This window comes from Sander lucioperca, chromosome 13 (genome assembly GCF_008315115.2).
Source record: "Sander lucioperca isolate FBNREF2018 chromosome 13, SLUC_FBN_1.2, whole genome shotgun sequence".
Lineage (NCBI taxonomy): Eukaryota > Metazoa > Chordata > Actinopteri > Perciformes > Percidae > Sander > Sander lucioperca.
In genome coordinates, this window is record NC_050185.1 from 11233123 (window position 1) to 11256527 (window position 23405).

Here is a 23405-nt window from a genome sequence, read left to right on the forward strand (position 1 = left end):
TTTTGAAACAATAAACTTATGGTGATCATAAGGTGGCCTGCTTGTTCAAATGGAATTGAATGGGGGCAATAAAGTCTATTTCCCAAAGTGTTCACTTGAAATAGCAATGTGTGATTATTACCGCAAGAGGGCAATGCATGGTTTCACAAAGATTAGAATGCAGGGTAGGCTTAATCCATGGTCGTTTACTAAAACTTAACTGTAGCTGTCTTTATTAAATGAAAAAGGAAATGTTACACTGACCAAAGATAATTGATTATAGCCTATGTGATAATGCTGAAATTAATGTTTCCTTGAGTAATGTAAGTGAAAAAAGTGAAGATTTGTGTAACGTAAAAAGAAATGAAAACAAACATACACATAAGATAAACAGCGTAAAATCGGTCGAAGGGGTGGGGGGCACCGAATCAACATATGCACGGTCTACATTATTGTAATAAATATATAATTACATTAGATTAGTTGAAATGATAAGTCGCCTTCTTTCTAGCTACAGTAACGTTACTAGGCAGTAGAGCCTTTGTGACTCGTCTGGATGGCGGGATAAATGCTAATGAGCGGATGTTGCGTAGATATTTTCCCGCGTTTTCATCTCTTGAGTTTGGGTTAAGTCGTTTGCGATGTGTCACGTGATCCTAGTGAAAGGGAGCTTAAGATAAATATGAAGCGATAAACCGGGTATCTAATGTAAGTGTCGACATTGCTGGGTTTAAACAGAGCCAAACGATCATATAAACTCAGTGAGCCGGTTAGTATACACGGGGTTGTGAACACTGACTGTGAAGGGCGTCTAAAACTTGAGACACCCGCGGCACCGGCACTCCGCCGCGCACTTTGGTGACACAAAACGAACACCCACTTCACCACGGTTCCAGGAAGTCGGTCAGGTTTTGTTGTATTGTTGCCACGGAACTCGTGCAGTGGGATTTAAATTTACTACGCCTTATTTGTTGCCTTCAAAACATATTTCTGTTTTTAATAGTTATATTTGTCTGTTCGGTAACCGGATACCAAGATGCCACCTAAAAAGCGCAACTCTGGGACAACACAGAGCAAGGAGCTGAAGAGTGCTGAAAGTGCCTCTACAGACAAGAAGGAGAGTCCAAAATTAACGTTATCTGCTAAAAAGTAAGATGCGTTATTTTTGCCTAACGTTAATTCAGGTTTCCGTAGTATGTCAGCAGTCAGCGAATTAAAATGTGTTCATACTGTAGCCTGATGTTAGTTTACTCTTCCAAGCTAGCTGAATGTGTCTAACCGTCAGGCTCACTTGCTAGCTTCTGCCAACTAGTCAGGCCTGTAACGTTGTTTAGAGCTAACACAGACTATAACTCTTTAGTCACAGATGTAAAATGAGATGTAACGCTGTTACAATATACAAATACACATTTGAGTCTGATACAGACTTTGGCTAACAGTCAGGGGAGTTGTCATCTGTGCACATGTCTGTGCAGCATGTTTTGATATCCTTAAACCAGTGATTCTCAAAGTGAGGCCCGGGGACCCCCATGGGTCCGTGAGATTTTAGATTCATTAATTTAATTTATTCTAATATCTTTCTAATACATTCATCTCTTGTTGTTCTTTCACATAAAAGACATACTACATCAAATTATTCCAAGAGACATACATTGTCCCTGTCAAAATCTCTTTGTTTGTGTTTTCCATGATATTGATTTATGGCCTTCATCCTTTAGACACAGAGACAAGGATGCTGAGTTTGTGACCCTGTGTAAGAGCCTTCATGTGACAGACCTGGTGTGTGACCGTGCCTGGACGCTGTGGAAAACTGTTCAAGATTCCATGAATGAAATAGCTGTATGTATTTCTTTATTTATATATATATATATATATATATATATATATATATATACACTGTACACTGTTATACTGAATAAATTGACCACTATGGCATTCACACTGCAACCATTAAAAAGAACATGCCCTTTGGCCCTCACAACCAAACCCTCTCCATGTTGGTGTTGCTTCTTGGAAAGCTTTCTAAAATTTGCCTTACAAGGGAAAATATCAAATGGAAATGCATTATCCATAGTAATTGTAAACTACTGTATGTTGTTTTTGCCTTTGAAATTCTAGCTGAATACAGAATCAGAAATTTACTTGCATGCAAGTATAGTCACTAATTTTCAAAGAAATTCGGTAGATTAAAAAACTACTCAATTACATTTCTTTCAAAAAGTTACCTTTCCACCCCTGTTGAAAGGAGAGCAGATGAGAATGAACTGCACATAATAAGCAAGAGACACATGTCTCATATACACTGTCACAAGTGTTATGTGACAAGCGTTATCATTGAGATTAAATGTAAAATGTGAGATTAATCTGTTTTGCTGTAGTTGTAGCTAACAAGTCAGTTCATACTAATCTGTAGTACACAGTCCAAATGCCATTTCAGTTTCTAAATCTCTGTTAAATGAAATCTATAACAAAGGTGGACAGAAGTGGTTTTGATGAAATACAATTATAATCTACAAGGTGGTATGGCTTTGTTCTAACAGATCTATTTGATTTATGTTTTAATAATAAATAATATTTGATAATATTAATGTTCCCCACTAGGGTATCAGTGATTACATTTTTTTTGCATGTTTTATAGTTAAATTGAAAACGTTTTTCATTTCATTTCAGGACAGTGAGAAAAGGGTGTGGGGGGCTTGTCTGTTTGTGTCTGGGGCAGACATGGATGTTGCCTGTTTCACCTTAACTCAGGTTCTGAAAGCAGTCAGTCTAAAGTAAGTACTTACTCTGCATGATGCATGTTATTGGCAAATACTCCTACACATTAATGCATGTAATATCAGTCATTTGAATACACATTCTGTAAAAGGATAACACATAGCTGCTTTTTGCACCACCAAACTGAGATGCAATGCTGAGGATTATTTTAGTTTAAAAAAAGTTTTAAAATCTGAACCCTTAGTCTGGTTTTACAATTGTATCCTTATTTTTTATCAGTTTTATACAATTTCTATTTTATCTCTCACACAAATGAATCCGTTTTTGTAGTGTAATGCAGTTTGTGGATCTGGTGAGGAAGTTAGATGTAAACATGGATACCATAAGTACAAAGGTGAATTCAGCACTGACACGACTGGAGAAGAAGTATAACGTGACGCTGGCTCTCTACCAGCGGTTTGAGAAGTGAGTGAACACATCAGTACAGTACAGGTCCTTGATTCATACCGAAATATTTGGTCAAAATTGTAATTGACATTAACATTTGTTTTGTTTCAGAACATGCAAAAAAATCTTTGCTTTGGTTTCTGATGACCAGTAAGTTGGATACTTCTTTACCACATGAACACAATGAACTAGTCACTCTCCTTTTTTAGTATTGTTATAGTCTTGTGTTTGATAATTGAGGGCTTGTTATAAAATATGTGATGCAGGTTTATGATTAATGGTTCAGTGTCTCTTTTCCAAGGGAGAGGGAGACCATGCGGAGCTGCTGGACAATGTTTCTTTTGGCCAAAGGTAGGTTAGGCCTTTTAACACATTAACAACAACAAAAACAAGTAGGATCAAGCTGTTAATACACTTGATGGAATAGTTTTCATGTTGCTTCATCTTCTTCTTACCATCCTTCCTTCCTTTTTCGTGCTCAGCTGTAGAGCTCGAATGAATTGATGAAAATGTTTCTCCTCACGGTTACAGTTCTATTGTTTCTAGTCGGCCGTGGTAGTATTGTGATGCTGCTTCTCATGTGCTGCATCTCCGCTGTTTGCAGGAAGGGCCTTGCAGATGGAGGATGACCTGGTCATATCATTCCAGTTGCTGCTTTGTACACTGGAGTCATTCATCAAGCGCTGCCCTCCAGACCTTCTGCAGCCTCTTTACAGTAAGCTTCAGTGTCATTTACTACAACCTCTGTCTTTATTTCATTAACCTTTCTGACATCTCATAATACAACCAGGTCAGAAAAGTCAAACAAATGTATGTATGTATAATATTTAAAAAAAGGAAAAAAAAAAATAATATTTGAGTCGGGATGTAAACATGATTGAATTTTCTTTTTGCTGTAGACCTAATGTGATTTCAAGTTGTTTTTTGCTTAAAAGTATGTATAGTATATAGTGTCATAAAAGGGTTTATTGTTTATGGCCAGAGATGTGTTTAAGCCCTTAAATGTTTTTCTTTCAGAATCAGCTATCAGCAAAGTTCAGAGCCCTCCAACACGAACATCACGCCGCAACCAGAGCAAAGCCAAATTCCGACCTCCGGAGCCGGAGGTGGATTTGCAGCTTCTCAAAACCTTGTGCGAAGAGAATGAATGCAATGCAGAAGAGGTCTGAGCCCCCCCCCCCCCTGTGTATAGTTCTTACAGTTATAATACATTCATTTATTTGCCCTCGGTTCTGTGTAATTGGCCTCATTTGCCCCTTTATGCCAATTGTATTTGCAGGTGAAGAATGTATACCAGACCAGTTTCTCGACTTTCCTGGACTCGCTGGATTTTTCGAGATCTTCAGATTTTCCTCAGGTGTGGGGGGGGGTTGATACTAGCTTTACTGTTTGGTTTCACTATCTGTATTTACTTACTGTTTCCATTAGTTATTTTGTCCTGCGTGCTGTTGCCATTGTTGAACGTTTAAGTATCTGACAGCTGTTGATTGTTCTCTGTGGTGCTTATACATGTTTGGTTTTTGCATACATGGTGTCAGGAAAATGTGTACTCAAGCATGGGATCATTTTGTAGTGTCTAAGGGTAGCATATTGCAGAGGCAGGTATGAAAACAAAGGAGACAGGATGCTACTGTTTGCTGACACCGACACACTCTTTCAAGAAGGATACAAGACCTATTTTACTGTTGCATTACCCCAGTAACGGACAGGTGGTGCACATTATATACGTACATACGTGTCTTATGTAAATAACCTCATTTTATTGATCTGACCTATGAGGGGCCTGGGTAAATTGGAACAAAAACCTGTTACGTTTTCAGTGAGATTTTGGGCCAAATTATTTTACAGCACATCTCTGAATTATGAAGGGATGCTCTTAACTATGAGTAACCTCGGTCTCTAATTTTCACCACAGGCGAATGACCTCAACCAACAATATGAAGAGCACTACCTCAAGAGTAGAGACATCGATGGACGGCTGTTTTTTGATGGAGATGAGACAGTTCTTCTGCCTAAAGTCGAAATGTAATTTCTTCTTTTCTTCACTACTCAGTGTTTTGACGTTGGTCTGGTTAATCTATTAAAATCATTTATAGAAACGTGTTTAATAATCTGCTGCTATTTTCAGATCACAGGTGGAGAGAACGCCGAAAAAGAACCTGCCAGATGAAGACGTACTCATCCCTCCCCAGACTCCAATCAGGTCAGCAGTCACACACACCTGTTGATTTTATCAATCATTGTTTACAATCATTAACATTATTACAGTTTCACCTGAGAGTCTGTATACACTCTATGCTGCTCAGCTGCCAACTGGTACATTTGAAACTTGCTGAAAGTGAATAATCCGAGTCGTTAGGGACTGAAAAAGCAATAGACAGTTTATGGTGAAAACCTGATATTTCTGCTTTTAATCCATCCAAAGTACACAGAAATTGACAGTAAAAACTATAAGATGTACTAAATTAGTAACTAACAAAGTGATTTAGTACACTGGCCTTTATTGCGCTGTTTTTTTCTTTGTGTACCCTAATACTCACAGTTGGTGTGGAAAGGTAAAGATAAACCAGGAGTTTTAATGATTGTTTCCAAATATTAAAGTATACCATGATATCTATAAAGATATTATAAAATGCTTAAAAGCAAAGTTAATATTAATTGAATGTGTATATGTATCCACAATTGGAAAACCAAACATTTGAGATTGTTCTGGGATTTCTTGCACAGTATGTATATTATTGGGCATAATTCACTGAGTTTATGTCTGATGTCTGATTTATTGTTTTGTCTCATCAGAGCTGCCATGACCTCCATCCAGCAGTTGAGGGGTGATCTCACCTCCAGTGGGGATCAGCCATCTACTAACCTGGCTACATATTTCAAAGTGGGTCTCTAAAAGTGTTGCCACTGATTAAAATCCCCCTTGAAGCTGCATCTTACTAACTTAATTTGACTTTCTGTGTTTTCTCTTTCCTGTCATCAGAATTGCACCGTGGACCCAACGCAGGCTGTGCTGAAGCGGTTGGAGACACTCGGACAGGCGTTCAGCCAAAGGTTTGGTCAGGCAGTCGGCCCGCGCTGTGTAGTACTTGGTTGGCAGGTATGAACTAACACTGAGCAAGACAATGAGCAACAGAGGCAGTACTTACTATGCTCAAATGATTTCATGTCTGACTTGATTTCTTTGTCTTTCAGAGATTTAAACTCGGTGTCAGACTGTATTATAAAGTCATGGAGGCAATGCTGAAATCGGTACTTGATTTGTTTGATGTTATTATCTATATATTTTTTAAACTGTTTTATTCAATGATTGTGTATTTTTATTGTTTATTTGTTTAGAACTTCAAGTTATTTGAAATATTGCCATTCACGGGTTTACCCACAAAAATGTATCTCAGAAAACCACAATTGATAAATCGACTGCAATGATCTAATATATTTGATGTCTTGTTTTTTTTTTCCACTTTGCTTTATAGCTTTTGTTTACAGAACAGAGTGTAGAGCAAAAGAAGCATGTCTGAAATAACTTGTATTTATGTTGTTTTCCCTCCCCATTTTGTAGGAAGAGAAGCGACTGTCTGTACAAAATTTCAGGTATGCGTTTAAGTAATCACGATCATAAAGCTAGTCAGTTGTGGTGTGTATTCACTTGTGCATGTATGCTTTTTGTTGTTTTACTTGTAAGTGAAGCGTTATTTTCCTTGAGCTAAGCCATATGATTTCGATTCCAGTAAACTCCTCAATGACTCCACATTCCACACATCACTGCTGGCCTGTGCTTTGGAGGTGGTGATGGCAACATATGGAGGTGTGTCCCGTAATTTTCGTACAAGTTAATAACCGATGCAGTCACCTACTAACTCTGAAGTAACTGTGTTGTATCTTACAATTATCAATGATGCAGGTAAATGTTTACATGTCCTGTAGATGTGCGACGAGTTGTAATAATGTTGTTTGCTCTTCATGGTTAGAGAGCAGTTTTAAAACTGGGGGATACAACCATGGTGGTGGTGATCCAGTTGAAACGGACGTGTGTTTCCCCTGGATATTGGATGTGGTCAACCTGGCTGCTTTTGACTTCTACAAAGTCATTGAGAGTTTCATCAAGGCTGAGCCCACTCTGAGCAAAGATATCGTCAAACATCTGGAGACCTGCGAGAACCTCATCATGGAGAGGATTGCATGGAGGACGGTCAGTTTTATCTCATCACTACCACAGTATGCTTATTAAAGAAAAAAGATTTTTTAAATATATTATTGCTACAGTTTAAGAATAACGTAAATGACATAAGATCAAGATCAACATACTACTACATAATGTTTGATCAGCAATTTTTGTAAAATGAGGCAGGTTTCACACAAATTCCACATTCACTACATATGAAAAATGTCATTGCATATCAATATTTCACAAACACATTGAATTTGTACTGACAAAGTATACTGGACAAAATAACTAAGATGACAATGTGCTTCTTAGCATGGCACTGAACCCCAGACTGCTCCAGAGGTGCGGTGAACACACGAAACCTGTTCAACATTGCAATTTCTGCCATAAATACAGATAACATATTTAACACAAGCAGAGTTATCTTCAGTTGTTTTAGTTTCAGTCAGTGCTCTTAAGATAACGATAAAGAAATGATCTGTGTCACTGGCTGCCACTCCCTCCACCACAGGGCGCCTCCCTGTTCACCAGGCTGTTGGAGAAATAGTAGATGAGTGGGTTGAGGCAGCAGTTGAGGCTTGCTAGTGATAGCACCACGGGGTGCACAGCCTTGGTCACCTTGGCCAGGCCACAATGGGGCAGCAGACCCACGTGTGTGAGGGTGTATCCCAGGAGGTTGATGTGATAGGGGACGAAACACAGCAGGAAGATGCCTAGCACCCAGTAAATAACAGTGAGAGTGTGGCGACGGCTGTGGCGCTGGCTGCGGGAGCAGTGTCTCGGCCGACGAAGCACACTCAGCACTCTGCAGTAGCTGCAGAGAAGTAGCACAGTGGGCAGCAGAAATGACCCTAGGACTAAGGCCAGAGCTACCAGGATGATGGTGCGGTGGCTTTGCGAGGACGGGTCCAGCAGACAGGGCTGGTGTTGGTCAGCTGCTGCAGAGCGCAGCAGAGGCAGACTCACACTGAGCCCGAGGACCAGGCACCAGATCCCCCCACTAACCAGCTGTGCAACACGCAGCCTGCGGAGTGTTGAAGCCAGCGGATACACCACAGCAAAGTAGCGTTCCAAAGCAATGCAAACTAGGAAGAAGATGCCCCCATACAGGCTGATGTATTTAAGGGTGAAAGTGAGGTGGCAGTATGCCACCCCAGGAGTCCAACTGGATTGGTATCCTGTCTTGGAGGACAAGGCTCTGGCCTTTTGGTGGTAGTAGTAGATTCTCAGGGGCAGAGAAATTACAAAAAACAAGTCGGCAGCTGACAGGCTGACCATGTAAATGGCTGTGCTGTTCATGGTGCAGGGAGATAGACACAGTCTGCGCAGAGCTAGGCTGTTGGTGGCCAACCCCAGCAGGAAGATGACACCATAGGACACTTGATAGAAGGTGAAGCGGTAGCTCGTGTCAACAGTGCAATTAGACAGAGGTGAAAATGGCTTGGCTGGCGTATCAGTCATATTCCACAGCTCCATGTCCAAAAAGGATTTGCTGCTCCAACACTTTAAATTACTGATTTTTTAATATCTGGAGGGAATTGGGTTGGTTGAAGTGAACATAAGATGGGAGGAAGGAACAGGTTCAGTTGCTTCTGCTGGAGTTAAACCTGTGGCAAGTAAAAACTTAATAAACTCAAAATGTCTGCTGTTTTATGTAATGTAAATTTGCTGAGATGACATGAATACACTGCCACGGCTAACATAACTGAATTTATATATGATATGCAGGACGACAGTCAATCTGTCAATAAAGTTTTAACTGCAACTTCCTGCTCTCATAAAGCAAGCAAACATTTGGCTTCATTACAGGCAGAGTGGGGAAAAAAGAATCACCTCACAATGTTATCTGTTGTCCTGGAGTAAATTCACATTAAGTGAAGCTCATGAAGTTAATCTTTCATTGAGATTGTAAGAGGTGTGGATTTTACTGCTCATTTTTAAGTATGTAGTTTGTAGTGCGTAAAAAAAAAAATCCAGTTAAGCCTTTTTTCAGTCATTATTAGGAAGGGTCAGATTATAAGCACTTTTAACTAATGCGTTTTTCATGCGTTTGGCATATATGTCATCATGATTTTTGGGACTTTTCTTCTGTTGTTTTACATCTTTTTCCTTTTTTGTGACCGGTTCACCAGGAATTGAGGCTGTTAAACACGTCCAAACGCTCCCTTCACAAAATGACACACAATTTTGAGTTGAAACAATACCACTGTCGAAGGAATTACAAGAGGGCTCCCATTCTTATTTTAACACTAATGGTATTATGATACTTTGCCTTTGAACATTCATTTCAAAAATACAATTGTGAGATTAGTTTGAGTACAGGCACATCGGCTGATCATCACTATACTATCACTTTCAGTCAACTTTTGAGTAGTCTCTCAATTAACCTTTAAGTTTGTTTTAAGTTTTTTAATTCTCAGTGACACTATTTGATAAGACATTTTTTTCTATGACATGGTTAATGCATTTAAAACTTTTTTTTCTTCAACCCCTTTTATTTTTTGCTCCTGACATAATTTAGTTGTCTGCTTTGGTGATCTGATAATAACTCCTGTATAATCATTCAGTTATCACCAATACTAAGTGTCTGATGAGCAAACTGTTGATCTTGATGTGATCTTTAAGAATTGCAAGTCATGTAGCAGATTTGTGTCGTGATCACAATAATTATGTTGCCTTAATTTGGTTTCCTACATGTAAAAGCCCAGGACATTCTCAAATATCGCATACAAACAATATTATTCCTAATCTTTGTCTTCAATATCTTTGTGGACCCTAAAATGTTAAGTTTCCACCACACCTTGATAAGTTGTTACAGTTTATTGCTGTCTTCATTTTATGAAAATCAATTTATATACTGTACATATAAAACTCAAGCTAAGAACAACTGAGAAGAATGTTGAAACAGAAAACTTCATCACTCACCAGTATCAGTATCTCAACAATGCAGTGATGGTGTGATGAAGTATTCTTCCAGACAGCTGGTGTTCAGCAGCAGGGTAACTTCTTATGATGCTCATGCTAATGATCAGAGCCATTCACGCCCACACTCACACACAGGTCAGGGTCTCCCCCTCCCCCTCTCTCTCCCCTCTCACCTCTCCTACGCACACTTCTTGTGGTTTTTTCTTACTACCTATTTCTTAGCTCATTTTGTAAAAATATTGAATGAGCTTTAGAAGTACTGATCAATAGGTTGGCTTAAGGATAGACTCGTTATCTGGTCTTAACCAACTATTTTTGTCAATCAACTGAATTTTGTGATTAGCCTTACAATTAAGCACATATTGTTTCATTACCTTTATGGTGGGAATCCTGTTTATGGCTGCTTATTAAAAACCTGCACAACTGATTGGAGTTAATCATCAACTATACAGATAAAGGAATAGCAATAATTCACTGAAACTATACAGCAGTGTATCTGTCAGTGTGTCAGCTTGGGACCGGCGCTCTAAGGGAACAAGTGAGTGTAGATCTCAGTCCATGGCTATTATCCAAATGAAGTCAAAACCTTCAGGACAGGTCCTTATGACTGATAAAAATGTATGTTGTGTCAAAATGTGAGTCTTTTGCACTTGAGAAAAGAAGTAATTCATCTAGTATTCACATCAGATTTTCACCAACAAATTGGCATGTCATTAAAGTAGAGTTGAGTGCCTGTTTGAATAATTTGGAGAACAGTAGGCTGATATGGCACACACCACAACTTAGCTACACACACATTTTTAATTGGATAGAAATATAAATAACATATGAAAGACATGTCTTGATTGAGAAATAACTGATTTATTCACTTTAAAAAAAGAAATCTTACCTTCATGTTATGATTATCAATACAAAGGAAAATGAGATGTTTTGTTTTACTGTTTAATCCAACAAACCCTCTTTGCACATACTCAATTAACAATATTATTATTGTCTATAATTTAAATATTCTTATATGCAAGCCTATTTGTATTACATGGTGTAGTGTGGCTTAGGCAAAATAAGATTTAAGCAATTGCTAATTGTTTTCTAACCGTTTTTAAAGTTTAAATTCTGGAATATTCACCGGCTCTGTCTCAGGGTTGCAGCAACCACCACTGTGCTCTTTTTTGTAAACATGCTTCTCCCTCAAGAGGCTTGTTGTCGCTCGTCTGTTTGTTTCACAATCCAGTTCAGTGGTGGGGATGAGTCTACCCTTGTCAGTACAGAGCCTCAGGGGTCTCAACAGGAATCCAATAGCACTCGGTCTTGCAGCAGGCAGCTTTTAGAAGAATGAACAAAATTCAAGCTGCAGCATATTCTATTTACACTGTGAACTGTGTTTTCACTGTTCCCATTAGTCCATAGGAAACAAACGTGGTCACTCTGGCTTAGATCTTTTTAAATTATTCTCATCAAACGTCAAATTCTAGTCTGAATTTCTTTTGTTTTTGATCATCATTATTTAGATAAGGGCATTGGCATTGTTAGTGCAGTGTTGGCTGACGCAATGCATCTGTCAAATATTGACGACACCTGTAATCTACTTTTTGAAATTGTATTGACTCACTGTGCAGTCATGGCACTGGCCAATCAACCACAGTACCTGTAGCTGGGTTGTTAGTACCTGTATGAGTAATCAGTCGACAAATGATTTGGCAGCACCCATAGAGAGTTGCATGTGAACAACTGATAACCCTGTTAATGTCCAATATTTCACAACACCCCACTCTATCAAACAAGTATTTAAAAAAACAACTCGAAAGCCTTCAAGTTAATACCTCTTTTATTCACTTTCAGTGTATATATATATATAATGGGTAGTAAAAGCTGTTATAGAACATGCTGCTCTATAAAGTAGCCACAACTACATAGAAACTGCACAGTACAGTACATAAAAGAGTAATACTGGTTTAGCGTTGCCAAAGCAGAATTATCTTAAAGGAGAATCTTCTCTGAGGAATAAGACTACAGTTACAATTTCTTATTTGCAAAAGCTTATACTTCGGCAGCACCATCTCAACTAGTACACATCATAAACTCATTGTGAATTGGCAGCCTGATGATAAATGGTCTTTATGCTGCAACACACTTTCAAATGTTTCCTATTGGACTTGTTCCACTCTTTTATTGACTCATTGACTCACAAGTCTCTGTTTTGTCCAGTAGAGGAAAGAGTGACTCCTTAGTAACCATTGTGTTTGTTGTTATGATCTTCAAGGCCACTCCACTTCCACATACATCCTCAGATTCAAATCAAGTTTCACCAGCAATCACTGAATTATTAATCATGTCCCATAATAGAATTGTCATTAGATTGTAGACTCACTGTCAAACACTTTGAATTTCTGAGTCCGTGGGGTCAGGCTTTTGTGTGTTGTATTTGGACTGCTTTGTGTGCTGTCCATCTGTAGTCTGTCGAACAGCTTGGCACCGTAGTGCCATACTGTGGACTTGCGTTTCATGGAGCTCTTAATGGTCTCTGAAGTGAAATAGTATATGACTGGATCAAAACAGCAGTTGGTTACTGCTATGCACAGACTAATGGGGTAGATGGTTCTGACCACATATTCTGCTTTGCACCCCACTATGATATTGGAGCGGACCAGGGCATAGAAGATGAGATTAACATTGTAGGGGATGAAACAAAAGCAGAAGATGAGCAGATGCACTGTGATCATCCTCAAGATTTTTGCCTTGTTGTTGTTCCCTCCATGGCTGATGTTTTGGGGTTTCCTCAGTGTCCGTAGCACCATGATGGAGCAGAAGACATTGAGCATCAATGGGATGATGAAGCCCACAGTCTCAATAAACACCACCACCTTGGACAGCTCAGCCTTCCACTGTTTGTTGGAGTAGTTTTCAAAGCAGAAGTTTGAGGAGGATTTTGCATTTATGGGTGAGGTGGTGTCCAAAAGGAACCCAGTGGGTATACTTCCAGAAAGAACCATCACCCACACAGCACAGCAGGCCAGTTTGGCATTTCTCTTAGTACGAATTGTTTGGGACCGGAATGGGTACACAATGGCCAGGAAACGGTCAACACTGATACAGGTGAGGAAGAGGATGCTGCTGTACATGTTGGTGTAGAACAGGGCCACAGAGATCTTGCAGAGCACGCTTCCAAATACCCATTCACGTTTAATAAAGTAAACGATCCGAAAAGGCAGGGTCAGGACAAAGAGAGAATCTGAAACTATAAGGTTTATCATGTATGTCGTGGTCTCATTCCGCAGCTTCAGTGTACAGCCAAAAATGTATAGAGCCACCATGTTGAAGACAAGTCCAAATAAAAACACCAGGCTGAAAACCCAGCTATACAAAGGGTACTTGAAGTTGTCACTCTTGTTGCAATTCATGTCATTTTGAGTGACATTATATCCTTGTGTGCTGCTGTCATTCATTTTTAAACCACGTTAAGTTTGTAACATTGAGTAAAAAATGTTCTCTTAAATCGTGTCATACAAATCCATTTTGTTAATCCCACCATGTGCAACAGGCAGCGAAAATGTATGTTGTGGTTTTGTTATGAAATACTGGAAAGTATGCTGTAACTCCACAAAATACCTGTATTAGTATCCAAAGTCCTTCTTGATGTGTGTGAAAACTGTCCTGCACATCCAATAATCCTCATTTAAGTAAGGTTTTCAGTTGTTTCCAGTTGTCTTTCACAGTTGAAATGTGTATCCCTTTGAGAGAAGAGTCATGTGCCTCCCCTCATCTCTGAACAGTCGAGTGGTTCTTCCCTTTGCTTGTTTCCTGTTGGTTCCTGCAGCAGCTTTGGGGCATGGTGATTGTTACTCGTATGCTCCAGAGGTTTTGCTCTGCCCCTGCCTGATCGTAAATCAAAAATCTTGTAGCAGCCTGCAAGTCAGGCTCCAACACAAAACTCACTGAACTGTTGAAACACAGAGGGAGGAGCCTCCACCAGGCCAAAGTCCTCCCATCGCTGCTTTGTTTTAGCTCTTATTTTTTTTTTTTATAATTTGAACAATTAGACTCTAGTCTGAAATTTGTGTGGTCCTTAATTTTATTTTAAATTAAAAACAAGGAAGTGTTTTCTTCTTGACTGCTACAGGTGTGTTTAGATCAACCTCCCATCCCTTTAGAGACCCTAAGCTAAACAATTAATCTAAACAGAACTTTTACTATACCTAATAAAACATTGCAGTGTTGGCATCCATGTCACTGAATGCTGTTGCAATCAAATAACTTGTACTTTTGAAATGTGTCTGTGGCGTCAGCTGGGCAGGGCATGTGTGACACGGAGAATGTACTGATAGCAAGTACATACCTGCAGTCATTATGTATATCCATGAGTAGTAACCCACACCCACTTCCCTGTATGATCTCATCGTAGATTTTTGTCTTGGTGTGTACATACTGGTATTCGTGTGTGTGTGTGTGTGTGTGTGTGTGTGACCAACATTTGATAGGAACTATTGGCAGTGTCCTTGGCTCAACATAAAATGAGGAACAGTTATATTATCAGTCCATTTGTCTAATAAAGTGAGACATATATGTGTGTCCGTGTTTGGAGGGGGAAGGTAACCTGCACGTCACACACACGCCACATGCAGAATGCTTTACAACAGCGTGGGTGGGGGGGATGTTACCGCCTTTGACTCTTTTCCTGCTTCCAACGTTAGCTACATGATTGCTGGATAAAAGCCAGACTCTATATACAGTGAGGAAAATAAGTATTTGAACACCCTGCTATTTTGCAAGTTCTCCCACTTAGAAATCATGGAGGGGTCTGAAATTGTCATCGCAGGTGCATGTCCACTGTGTGAGACATAATCTAAAAAAAAAATATCCAGAAATCACTATATGACTTTTTAACTATTTATTTGTATGATACAGCTGCAAATAAGTATTTGAACACCTGTCTATCAGCTAGAATTCTGACCCTCAAAGACCTGTTAGTCTGCCTTTAAAATGTCCACCTCCACTCCATTTATTATCCTAAATTAGATGCACCTGTTTGAGGACGTTAGCTGCATAAAGACACCTGTCCACCCCATACAATCAGTAAGAATCCAACTACTAACATGGCCAAGACCAAAGAGCTGTCCAAAGACACTAGAGACAAAATTGTACACCTCCACAAGGCTGGAAAGGGCTATGGGGAAATTGCCAAGCAGCTTGGTGAAAAAAGGTCCACTGTTGGAGCAATCATTAGAAAATGGAAGAAGCTAAACATGACTGTCCATCTCCCTCGGACTGGGGCTCCATGCAAGATCTCACCTCGTGGGGTCTCAATGATCCTAAGAAAGGTGAGAAATCAGCCCAGAACTACACGGGAGGAGCTGGTCAATGACCTGAAAAGAGCTGGGACCACCGTTTCCAAGGTTACTGTTGGTAATACACTAAGACGTCATGGTTTGAAATCATGCATGGCACGGAAGGTTCCCCTGCTTAAACCAGCACATGTCAAGGCCCGTCTTAAGTTTGCCAATGACCATTTGGATGATCCAGAGGAGTCATGGGAGAAAGTCATGTGGTCAGATGAGACCAAAATAGAACTTTTTGGTCATAATTCCACTAACCGTGTTTGGAGGAAGAAGAATGATGAGTACCATTCCAAGAACACCATCCCTACTGTGAAGCATGGGGGTGGTAGCATCATGCTTTGGGGGTGTTTTTCTGCACATGGGACAGGGCGACTGCACTGTATTAAGGAGAGGATGACCGGGGCCATGTATTGCGAGATTTTGGGGAACAACCTCCTTCCCTCAGTTAGAGCATTGAAGATGGGTCGAGGCTGGGTCTTCCAACATGACAATGACCCGAAGCACACAGCCAGGATAACCAAGGAGTGGCTCTGTAAGAAGCATATCAAGGTTCTGGCGTGGCCTAGCCAGTCTCCAGACCTAAACCCAATAGAGAATCTTTGGAGGGAGCTCAAACTCTGTGTTTCTCAGCGACAGCCCAGAAACCTGACTGATCTAGAGAAGATCTGTGTGGAGGAGTGGGCCAAAATCCCTCCTGCAGTGTGTGCAAACCTGGTGAAAAACTACAGGAAACGTTTGACCTCTGTAATTGCAAACAAAGGCTACTGTACCAAATATTAACATTGATTTTCTCAGGTGTTCAAATACTTATTTGCAGCTGTATCATACAAATAAATAGTTTAAAAAAATCATACATTGTGATTTCTGGATTTTTTTTTTTTTGATTATGTCTCTCACAGTGGACATGCACCTACGATGACAATTTCAGACCCCTCCATGATTTCTAAGTGGGAGAACTTGCAAAATAGCAGGGTGTTCAAATACTTATTTTCCTCACTGTAGTATTAAGTTGCTGTGAGCTGTAGCCTATATTCACCACTTCTAAACAGAGTCAGAACAGAACATAATCTCGGAGATTATTCCTTCACAGTGCTGTGCAATGCGAGAAAATCTCAGAGCTGAACTGGGCATACACAGCAGTTTTCATCAGACTCAACCTGGGTCGGGTAAATTAAGTCTACTGCTAACTTACAGCACCAAAATACCCCCGCGAATCAAATCCCCAACTTCACCGTTAACCGTCAAGCCACTAAACCTCTCTCTCTCTCTCGGCACAAACAAACAGTCCGGTTCTGGTGGTTGATTAACGCAGATATGTGCTGATTAGCTCTCATAACGGGCCGGGTGGGTAGCGCACTGCTAATGTCTGATTACTCCACATTTTCATTGTGATATTTTGTGATTACATTCTGAATCTGCCCCGTTCTCTGTCAGGTAAATATAGAAGTACAATGTCTTCCTCTGATGTAGACGTAGCCTACACTGTAAGTCAGTAGTAGGCTATACAGTGGAGTTGCATATTAAGTGGTTTGGGGTCCTTCTGTAAGTAATTTTGGGTTACAATTGGTTTTGAAGAATTTTTCAAGCAGCAATACCACAGGCCCATTCCAAACAGGCACATTTTCAGCAGGCACTGTACTAGTAGTTATAATTTGACAGTTGCCTTTTTGCAAAGGAAATCAAGATTCAAGATTAACTTTGTTGTCACACATTGTGGGGAATTTGTTTTGGACACTTAACCCATGCTGCAGCCATAGTACAAACAAACACAGACAGCATGTACAACAGATACTGTACAATACCATACAACAGACCGTACTATGGTCCTGATGGTGTATAAAACCCAACATGGTGTCACGCAATGCATTAGTTAAATAAATAAATAAAATACATTTAAAAAAGAGAGCTCACAAGTACAACAATTACAAATCTCCATCGTCATGCAGGCCTGTTCTGCCTTTTACTTGCAGCTGTTTAGGAGCTTAATAGACACTGGGATAAATGAGTTTTTGAAACGGTTAAGTCTGCAGCGAAGAACTCTAAACCTCCTACCGGATGGCAGCAGCTCATATTCTGCGTACAGAATGTGAGACGTGTCACTAACAATTCTATTTGCTTGGCGCAAAGAAGCCTGTTCATAATTCTTTGTGAACAGTGTTAAGTGCTCTTTAACACCAATGATCTTCCAGGCAGTATGAATCAATCGTAACAGTTTAGTTTTCAACTGCACAGGGATGTCACCAAACCAAGCTGTAATACCGTACCTGACCAGGCTCTCCTCACATGTGATGTGTGATTGTACTTAAGAATGTTTTCCTGATTGCACTGATACTTTATCAATGCTGCATTTGTTCCTCCAGGGAAAACCAAACTAACAGGCTCTTCATGAAGTTATTGAGATATTAATATAGGCACAATTAATAAGTAATTTGTGATTTAATAAGGTACACTGCAGTGCAAAACAAACACAGTAGGTGCCCTCATAACATCCTCTTCTTCTTGTTCTTGATTCTTGTTTCTCCTGTGTTTTTTCTGTGTCAATAAAACTGCAGTGCAGAGGTTACATTATCTAATAAACATTTAGTAGTAACTCCAGTGAGAGTTTTGTGATTATTTATCGTATAAAATGCAATTCAGAGTAGCAACAGACTTCACTTACAAACTCAGAAGTAATATAAATTCTGCTTTTCATATTTGCGAAGCTTTGAAGTATTGATTGGCTAACTCTTACAGAGGAAAGAGTGTAATTGGCATCAGTAAAAGTTGAATTTGGGTTGTATTCTTCCAGCCATGGCTTTTGGAAGGTTTTCCCCCTTCCAGTAAAAGGCGTGTAGTCATTCTCTTCATGGTTTGGATGCACTGGGTGTTTGCTTAAATGTAAATAATCATGTTTGTGTGTCTCCGCAGGACTCCCCGCTGTTTGAGCTGCTGACACAGGAGCATGAGGGCGGAGCAGCAGAGCAGGTGGAGACCCCAGCCAGTTTCAGCCAACCACTGCAGCACAACCACACTGCAGCTGACCTGTGAGTCCGACATCCCACAATCCATTTGTCTGTCTTTTAGTTGCTGGTACGCAGCAGCTAAGAGACCTTAGACCCTAAAACCTTTTTACCTGTTGTGAAACCACTCTGAGTCATAAGTAAGAGAGCTCATCACTTTGATGAAATCATAGTTAAATATCATGGTATAAAAAAATAAATAAAAAAAACCTCCTTCCTTTCTGTAGCCTTAAACCTGTTCTTCTACCTGATTCTCAACCCCTTTAATTGTCCGTGATTTGTGGTTTACATTCGATGGAATTGTTTTTAAACTTTAATGTAGATAGTGTAACTGATGGGGCCCAATGGGTTTCTCCATTGTCCTTACAGATACCTGTCCCCCATGCGTCCAGGCCTTCGTGTCTTGCCTTCCCCCGATTCCCCGGCCACGCCCAGCTCTCAAGCTGCCTCTCAGCCTCCGGCCCAGCCTGCCGGCCAGACTCCACATCACCCAAAGTCCAACTCTCTCAGCCTCTTCTATAAAAAATGTAAATGTTTAGATGTGTTTTCCTCCAGACATACAAAACAGTAGGTTTCTCTTGATAACTTATATACTAACCGATGTGTGGATAAACACTGCCAGCTCCACTTTGCAAATGGAAAGGGTAATATTACAAACAAAACAAAAATTGTTAATCTTTCTAAAATTTCATCAGTGATGGATTTCCAATTTTACTTCATAATAAACTGGAAATTACTAAAATACAATAAAGAAAAATGAGTTACTACATCTGTATAAGCTTGCAGAAGGTATGAAAACATTATTTTTTCGGTTTGTTTTATTCAGTACACAGATCCTTCAGGTTTCTTTCTCCATGTCCAACTGTCTCTGTGGTTTCCTCTTGCTGTAGTGTACCGCCTGGCCTACACGAGGCTGAAGATACTCTGCTCCTACCTGCTGTCCTCCCACCCTGAACTGGAGCCCATCATATGGACCCTGTTCCAGCACACTCTGCAGCACGAGCATGAGCTGATGAGAGACCGCCACCTCGACCAGGTAACCACTTAGTCTCTTGCTCTCTTGTTCTCTCGGGAGCTCTTTTATTATGTTTTCTTGTTTCGTTTTTAATCTGCTTCTCATTGTTCTTGTAGTTGATGATGTCAGCCATGTATGCCATATGTAAAGTGAAGAGTGTTGATCTACGCTTCAAGACCATTGTCACCGCGTACAAGAACATGCCCAACACCAACCAGGAGGTGACACCTTTTAACGCTAATATCACTATTACCCTTCATGCTGTTTTTTTTTTCTGTTGTAATCACACTTTATGGGAAATTAATTATGAACATTGCATTTCTTTGTATCACTCTGTATGTTGCAGACCTTTAAGCATGTGTTGATCACTGAGGGCCACTATGACTCCATCATTGTCTTCTACAACCAAGTGTTCATGCAGAAGCTGAAAACCAACATCCTGCAGTATGCATCTACTAGGGTGAGACACCTCCCCCATGTAGAATCTGCAGTTTGACTTTAATACAGGCACAATTAGATACATGTGCACGGCTACTATACCCTCTCATTGTTGCTGTTTTGTTTTTGTAGCCACCCACTCTCTCTCCAATCCCACAAATACCACGCAGCCCCTACAAGTTCCCCAATTCACCTCTACGAGTGCCTGGGAGCAACAACGTGTATATCTCCCCTCTGAAAAGCCCGCGCATGTCCCCGGGTATCATGACTCCTCGCTCCAGGTGAGTTCTGCATGTTCATGGCAGATTGTTGTGTTGATTGTTGAAGTAGCACGATCCTTTACATTATGCTCATTGTACTATTTTGTGTTTTCTGCCTTTACAGAATGCTGGTATCAATCGGTGAATCTTTCGGGGTACGAGCCTCTTTGTTGCATATTAAAGGATAATCTGCCATTACAATGATTTTTTTATTTATTTATTTTTTCTCACTCTGTTGTTTCTGTTTTGTTTTCATCTGCAGCTGTCCAATCGGTTCCAGAAGATCAACCAGATGGTCAACAGCAGCGATCGGTCCTTTAAGAGGACTCTGGATCTCGGCTCCACTCCAAAGCCTCTGAAGAGGTTACGGTTCGATGTGGACGGGCAAGATGAAGCCGATGGCAGGTTGGTCACAAATGGTCTTATGTTTGCAATAGCATACTAGCACCCTGATTTATTAACTGTTCCTCTAAGTCAAGAATACTCATAGTGTTCACTCAATAGTATTTGTCACGGTATACATACACATATTTCAGTTTGGCTCACTTTATAAGTTTTTATTTACAGCAAATCTGGAGGAGATTCTACACTGATACAAAAGCTTGCAGAGATGAGTAAGTGAAAACTGCTTAATATATTAAATTCTGTTTTTGTTTTTTGGATATTCCCAGTTATTTTTCTTCATGTATCCTTTCTGTCAATCGTATGGTTTGTGGATCTATGTTCTTGTAACATATTGATGATTTGATTAATGTAGGCTCCACTCGGAATCGCATGCAGGAGCAGAAGATGAAGGAGGACGCAGAATCAAGGAAGGAGTAACTCTAAAACCTACTGAACTGACCTGCACTGTTTATCACAACGTGAACACTACTTTCTGTTCACACACGAAGTGAAACATAAGTTTCTCTGTACATGTAGTATTGGATTTTAGTTTGTATTTAACTTTGTCTTTGAGGAGTATTATGTGAATATTGAGGACTTTCTCCTCTTGTTTTTGTTGATACTTTAATTGAGTGTTTTAACTGAATAATGATTGACACCGTTGACTTTCATTTGAATTTTGACTTGTTTGAGATTAAGTATGTTTGGTTTTTAGAGTGATATTAATTATTGGGTGTTATTAGAAATCTTTGTTTTCACTCTCAGATGTTCTCAATTGTCTAGAGCGTTGTTGAGATAAATTGATGGCTTTCTTGTTAAATAATTGGTTGAGTTTTACCAACATCAGGAAGCTCATATCTTGACCTTTCAATTTTTGACAGATTCTTTTCAAATTTTGACATTTCAAATGTTTCAATCATGATGCAACATATCACGTGTTAAATCATGATCACTCTCCCCAAAAAAGATTCAATGTTGGCTTTAGAAGAAAAATAATGTCTTTTCACACAGCAGTTTTACTTTTAAAGTCATATGGATTGTTTGAAAAGTTTAGTTTGTGCCATTAAGTGAAGAAAAAAAAAAAAAGATATATATATATTCATAGGATTTGGTTGATGGGTAATGTTTCTCTTTGTGTGTAGTTTTATTGTTACTTTTGTTTGAACACATCATACATCAAATGCAAACACCTGCTAATGTGTTTCGACTAGAGGACTACTTTATTTTTTATGTTCTCAGTCATTTGTCTACACATAAGTTGGCTAATTTTAATTTGTGGAACTCTGAGTTTTCAGGTTTCTAAGAAGGGGGGTGAGGGGTGGGGGGGGGGGTGATACAGCAATGAATACACACCACATAGAGCATTAATATGTGGACTTCACTCCAGAAAAGTAAAATATTGCTACAAATGTCAATTACCAGAGTTTTAAATTAAAATGTGTTTATATTGTTGAAGTAGTTTCTTGAAAATGTAGTAAATATTTGTTTTGAGAATATGATTTTTGTTTTTGCTTTGCATAGACGTCACTACGTGTAGACTGAAGAGCATAACGTTGAGTTATGCATTTTCTTTTTTGCTTTTAGAGAGGGCTGTTATGTTTTTTTTCTCCAGTTTTATACACTGTTATGCTGTCAGATTTTGTTTTTGGTTTGTGTTTTCTCTTGAAACATTTTATGGAGAGTTGTTCTTATCATGAAACCCTTTTGTAAAAATATATGAGTGTTAGTTATGAAACCGAAACATGACAAAATTAAGTTCTTCTTTCTCAGGATTCACGAGCCAAATTTGTCATTTCTTGTGGTCAAGCTATTGTCCAGGGCCCTGTTTGCCATCTCAAGGCTAAAGTGATCATTAAATCCATTTTAGGAACTTATGACTCTTAAATATTCTTCACCTTCTGGATCATTCACTATTTGGCTCAGATAAATGACAGTTTAGACCCATCTCCTCATTTTGTTTAAAACCAGAACAATTCAGGTTTCCTTTTGTCACTGAATATATTTCAACCGTGATTCTAAACCAATTAAAGCTGGGACTTCCACAGATAATAGATTTTGGAATTGTAATTGGCATCAGTCATGTTTTAATTCCTTCTGTACAAAAAGAATTGCAGTGACAACAAAAAGCTTTAAGTATACAACGGTCCTCTTCCTCCCCCTGCTGTGCAAAATTATGCTCACAAGAGTCAGTAGCCAGTCAAGCTTCACTTCCACACCAGATTTCAAAAGAGTGATAAACATGTCCCTCTGCTGGTAATTGGATTAACTCTCGAGTAACATGATCATCTTTGGCTGTGGTTGACTAAAAATTGACATTTGTTCCAAGATTGCTCTATGGAAAATGTATTTGGTCATCCTTTGAATGTAACATGCTATTCCTTGGGTGAGTCTGAAACTGACATGTTACATTACATGTTCAAAGGTGAAAGAAAACCTTACAGAAGTTTCAAGACAAAGATAAGAAGGTATAGTAAACAGACTTCCTTAAAGAGAACTGTATGGAAAACGTAGTTAAAATAATCTGTATATATTTCATTTGCAGCTCCTTGTTTTTCCCTATGCTGTGAACTCCCTCCAGCTCCTCTGGGGGAAACGATGACAGCTGCTGCCTGTTCAGTAACAGCTACCTTAATTGTACCATGGCACTAATTCCAGTATGAACAAAGAAACAGTTTGGTTTGGGCCCAGCCAAGCATGAAACACTTTCAACTGGCTACGATTTAATTGGCCCTTCCCCAT

At 39.5% G+C, this 23405-nt stretch overlaps 3 protein-coding genes and 1 long non-coding RNA gene across 6 annotated transcripts; 2 read left to right on the top strand and 2 right to left on the bottom strand.

The window, feature by feature from the left end:
- The first annotated feature begins 597 nt into the window (after positions 1–597).
- rb1 (retinoblastoma 1) lies at positions 598–22551 on the top strand. Of its 3 annotated transcripts, none has more exons than XM_036008980.1 (28): positions 598–920; positions 1016–1128; positions 1698–1818; positions 2650–2753; positions 3028–3162; positions 3256–3294; positions 3446–3495; positions 3749–3859; positions 4162–4307; positions 4424–4501; positions 5060–5169; positions 5273–5347; positions 5941–6028; positions 6128–6244; positions 6340–6396; positions 6707–6738; positions 6876–6952; positions 7116–7336; positions 18478–18593; positions 18939–19096; positions 19460–19605; positions 19701–19805; positions 19931–20044; positions 20155–20303; positions 20407–20437; positions 20545–20687; positions 20850–20896; positions 21040–22551. In XM_036008980.1, exons 2-28 carry the CDS (start codon positions 1016–1018, stop codon positions 21102–21104), a joined length of 2748 nt encoding a protein of 915 aa, XP_035864873.1. In that variant the 5' UTR covers positions 598–920; the 3' UTR covers positions 21105–22551. The 3 variants fall into 3 exon arrangements, with proteins under 3 accessions (XP_035864873.1, XP_035864874.1, XP_031175976.1); XM_036008981.1 differs by having other exon boundaries at positions 598–878; XM_031320116.2 differs by having other exon boundaries at positions 598–1128.
- On the bottom strand, positions 7787–9026 carry LOC116064832 (lysophosphatidic acid receptor 6-like). The gene has a single exon (XM_031320118.2). It carries the CDS (start codon positions 8786–8788, stop codon positions 7796–7798), a length of 993 nt encoding a protein of 330 aa, XP_031175978.1. The 5' UTR covers positions 8789–9026; the 3' UTR covers positions 7787–7795.
- LOC116064833 lies at positions 11036–15853 on the top strand. Its single transcript, XR_004108614.2, has 3 exons — positions 11036–12322; positions 15284–15289; positions 15841–15853. It is a non-coding gene; the product is annotated as an uncharacterized LOC116064833 (long non-coding RNA).
- LOC116064831 (lysophosphatidic acid receptor 6-like) lies at positions 12321–14109 on the bottom strand. The gene has a single exon (XM_031320117.1). The coding sequence runs from the start codon at positions 13678–13680 to the stop codon at positions 12589–12591; it is 1092 nt and encodes a 363-aa protein (XP_031175977.1). The 5' UTR covers positions 13681–14109; the 3' UTR covers positions 12321–12588.
- Positions 22552–23405: the final 854 nt, after the last annotated feature.

What these genes read in the sequence shown, in the direction of transcription:
- LOC116064832 (XM_031320118.2), bottom strand. Translation starts at nt 8,788, where the DNA reads ATGGAGCTGTGGAATATGACTGATACGCCAGCCAAGCCATTTTCACCT.
- rb1 (XM_031320116.2), top strand. Translation starts at nt 1,016, where the DNA reads ATGCCACCTAAAAAGCGCAACTCTGGGACAACACAGAGCAAGGAGCTG. An exon ending in TTAACGTTATCTGCTAAAAA is followed by an intron (nt 1,129 to 1,697) that starts GTAAGATGCGTT and finishes TTCATCCTTTAG; the next exon opens with ACACAGAGACAAGGATGCTG. An exon ending in ACAAAAGCTTGCAGAGATGA is followed by an intron (nt 20,897 to 21,039) that starts GTAAGTGAAAAC and finishes TGATTAATGTAG; the next exon opens with GCTCCACTCGGAATCGCATG.
- LOC116064831 (XM_031320117.1), bottom strand. Translation starts at nt 13,680, where the DNA reads ATGAATGACAGCAGCACACAAGGATATAATGTCACTCAAAATGACATG.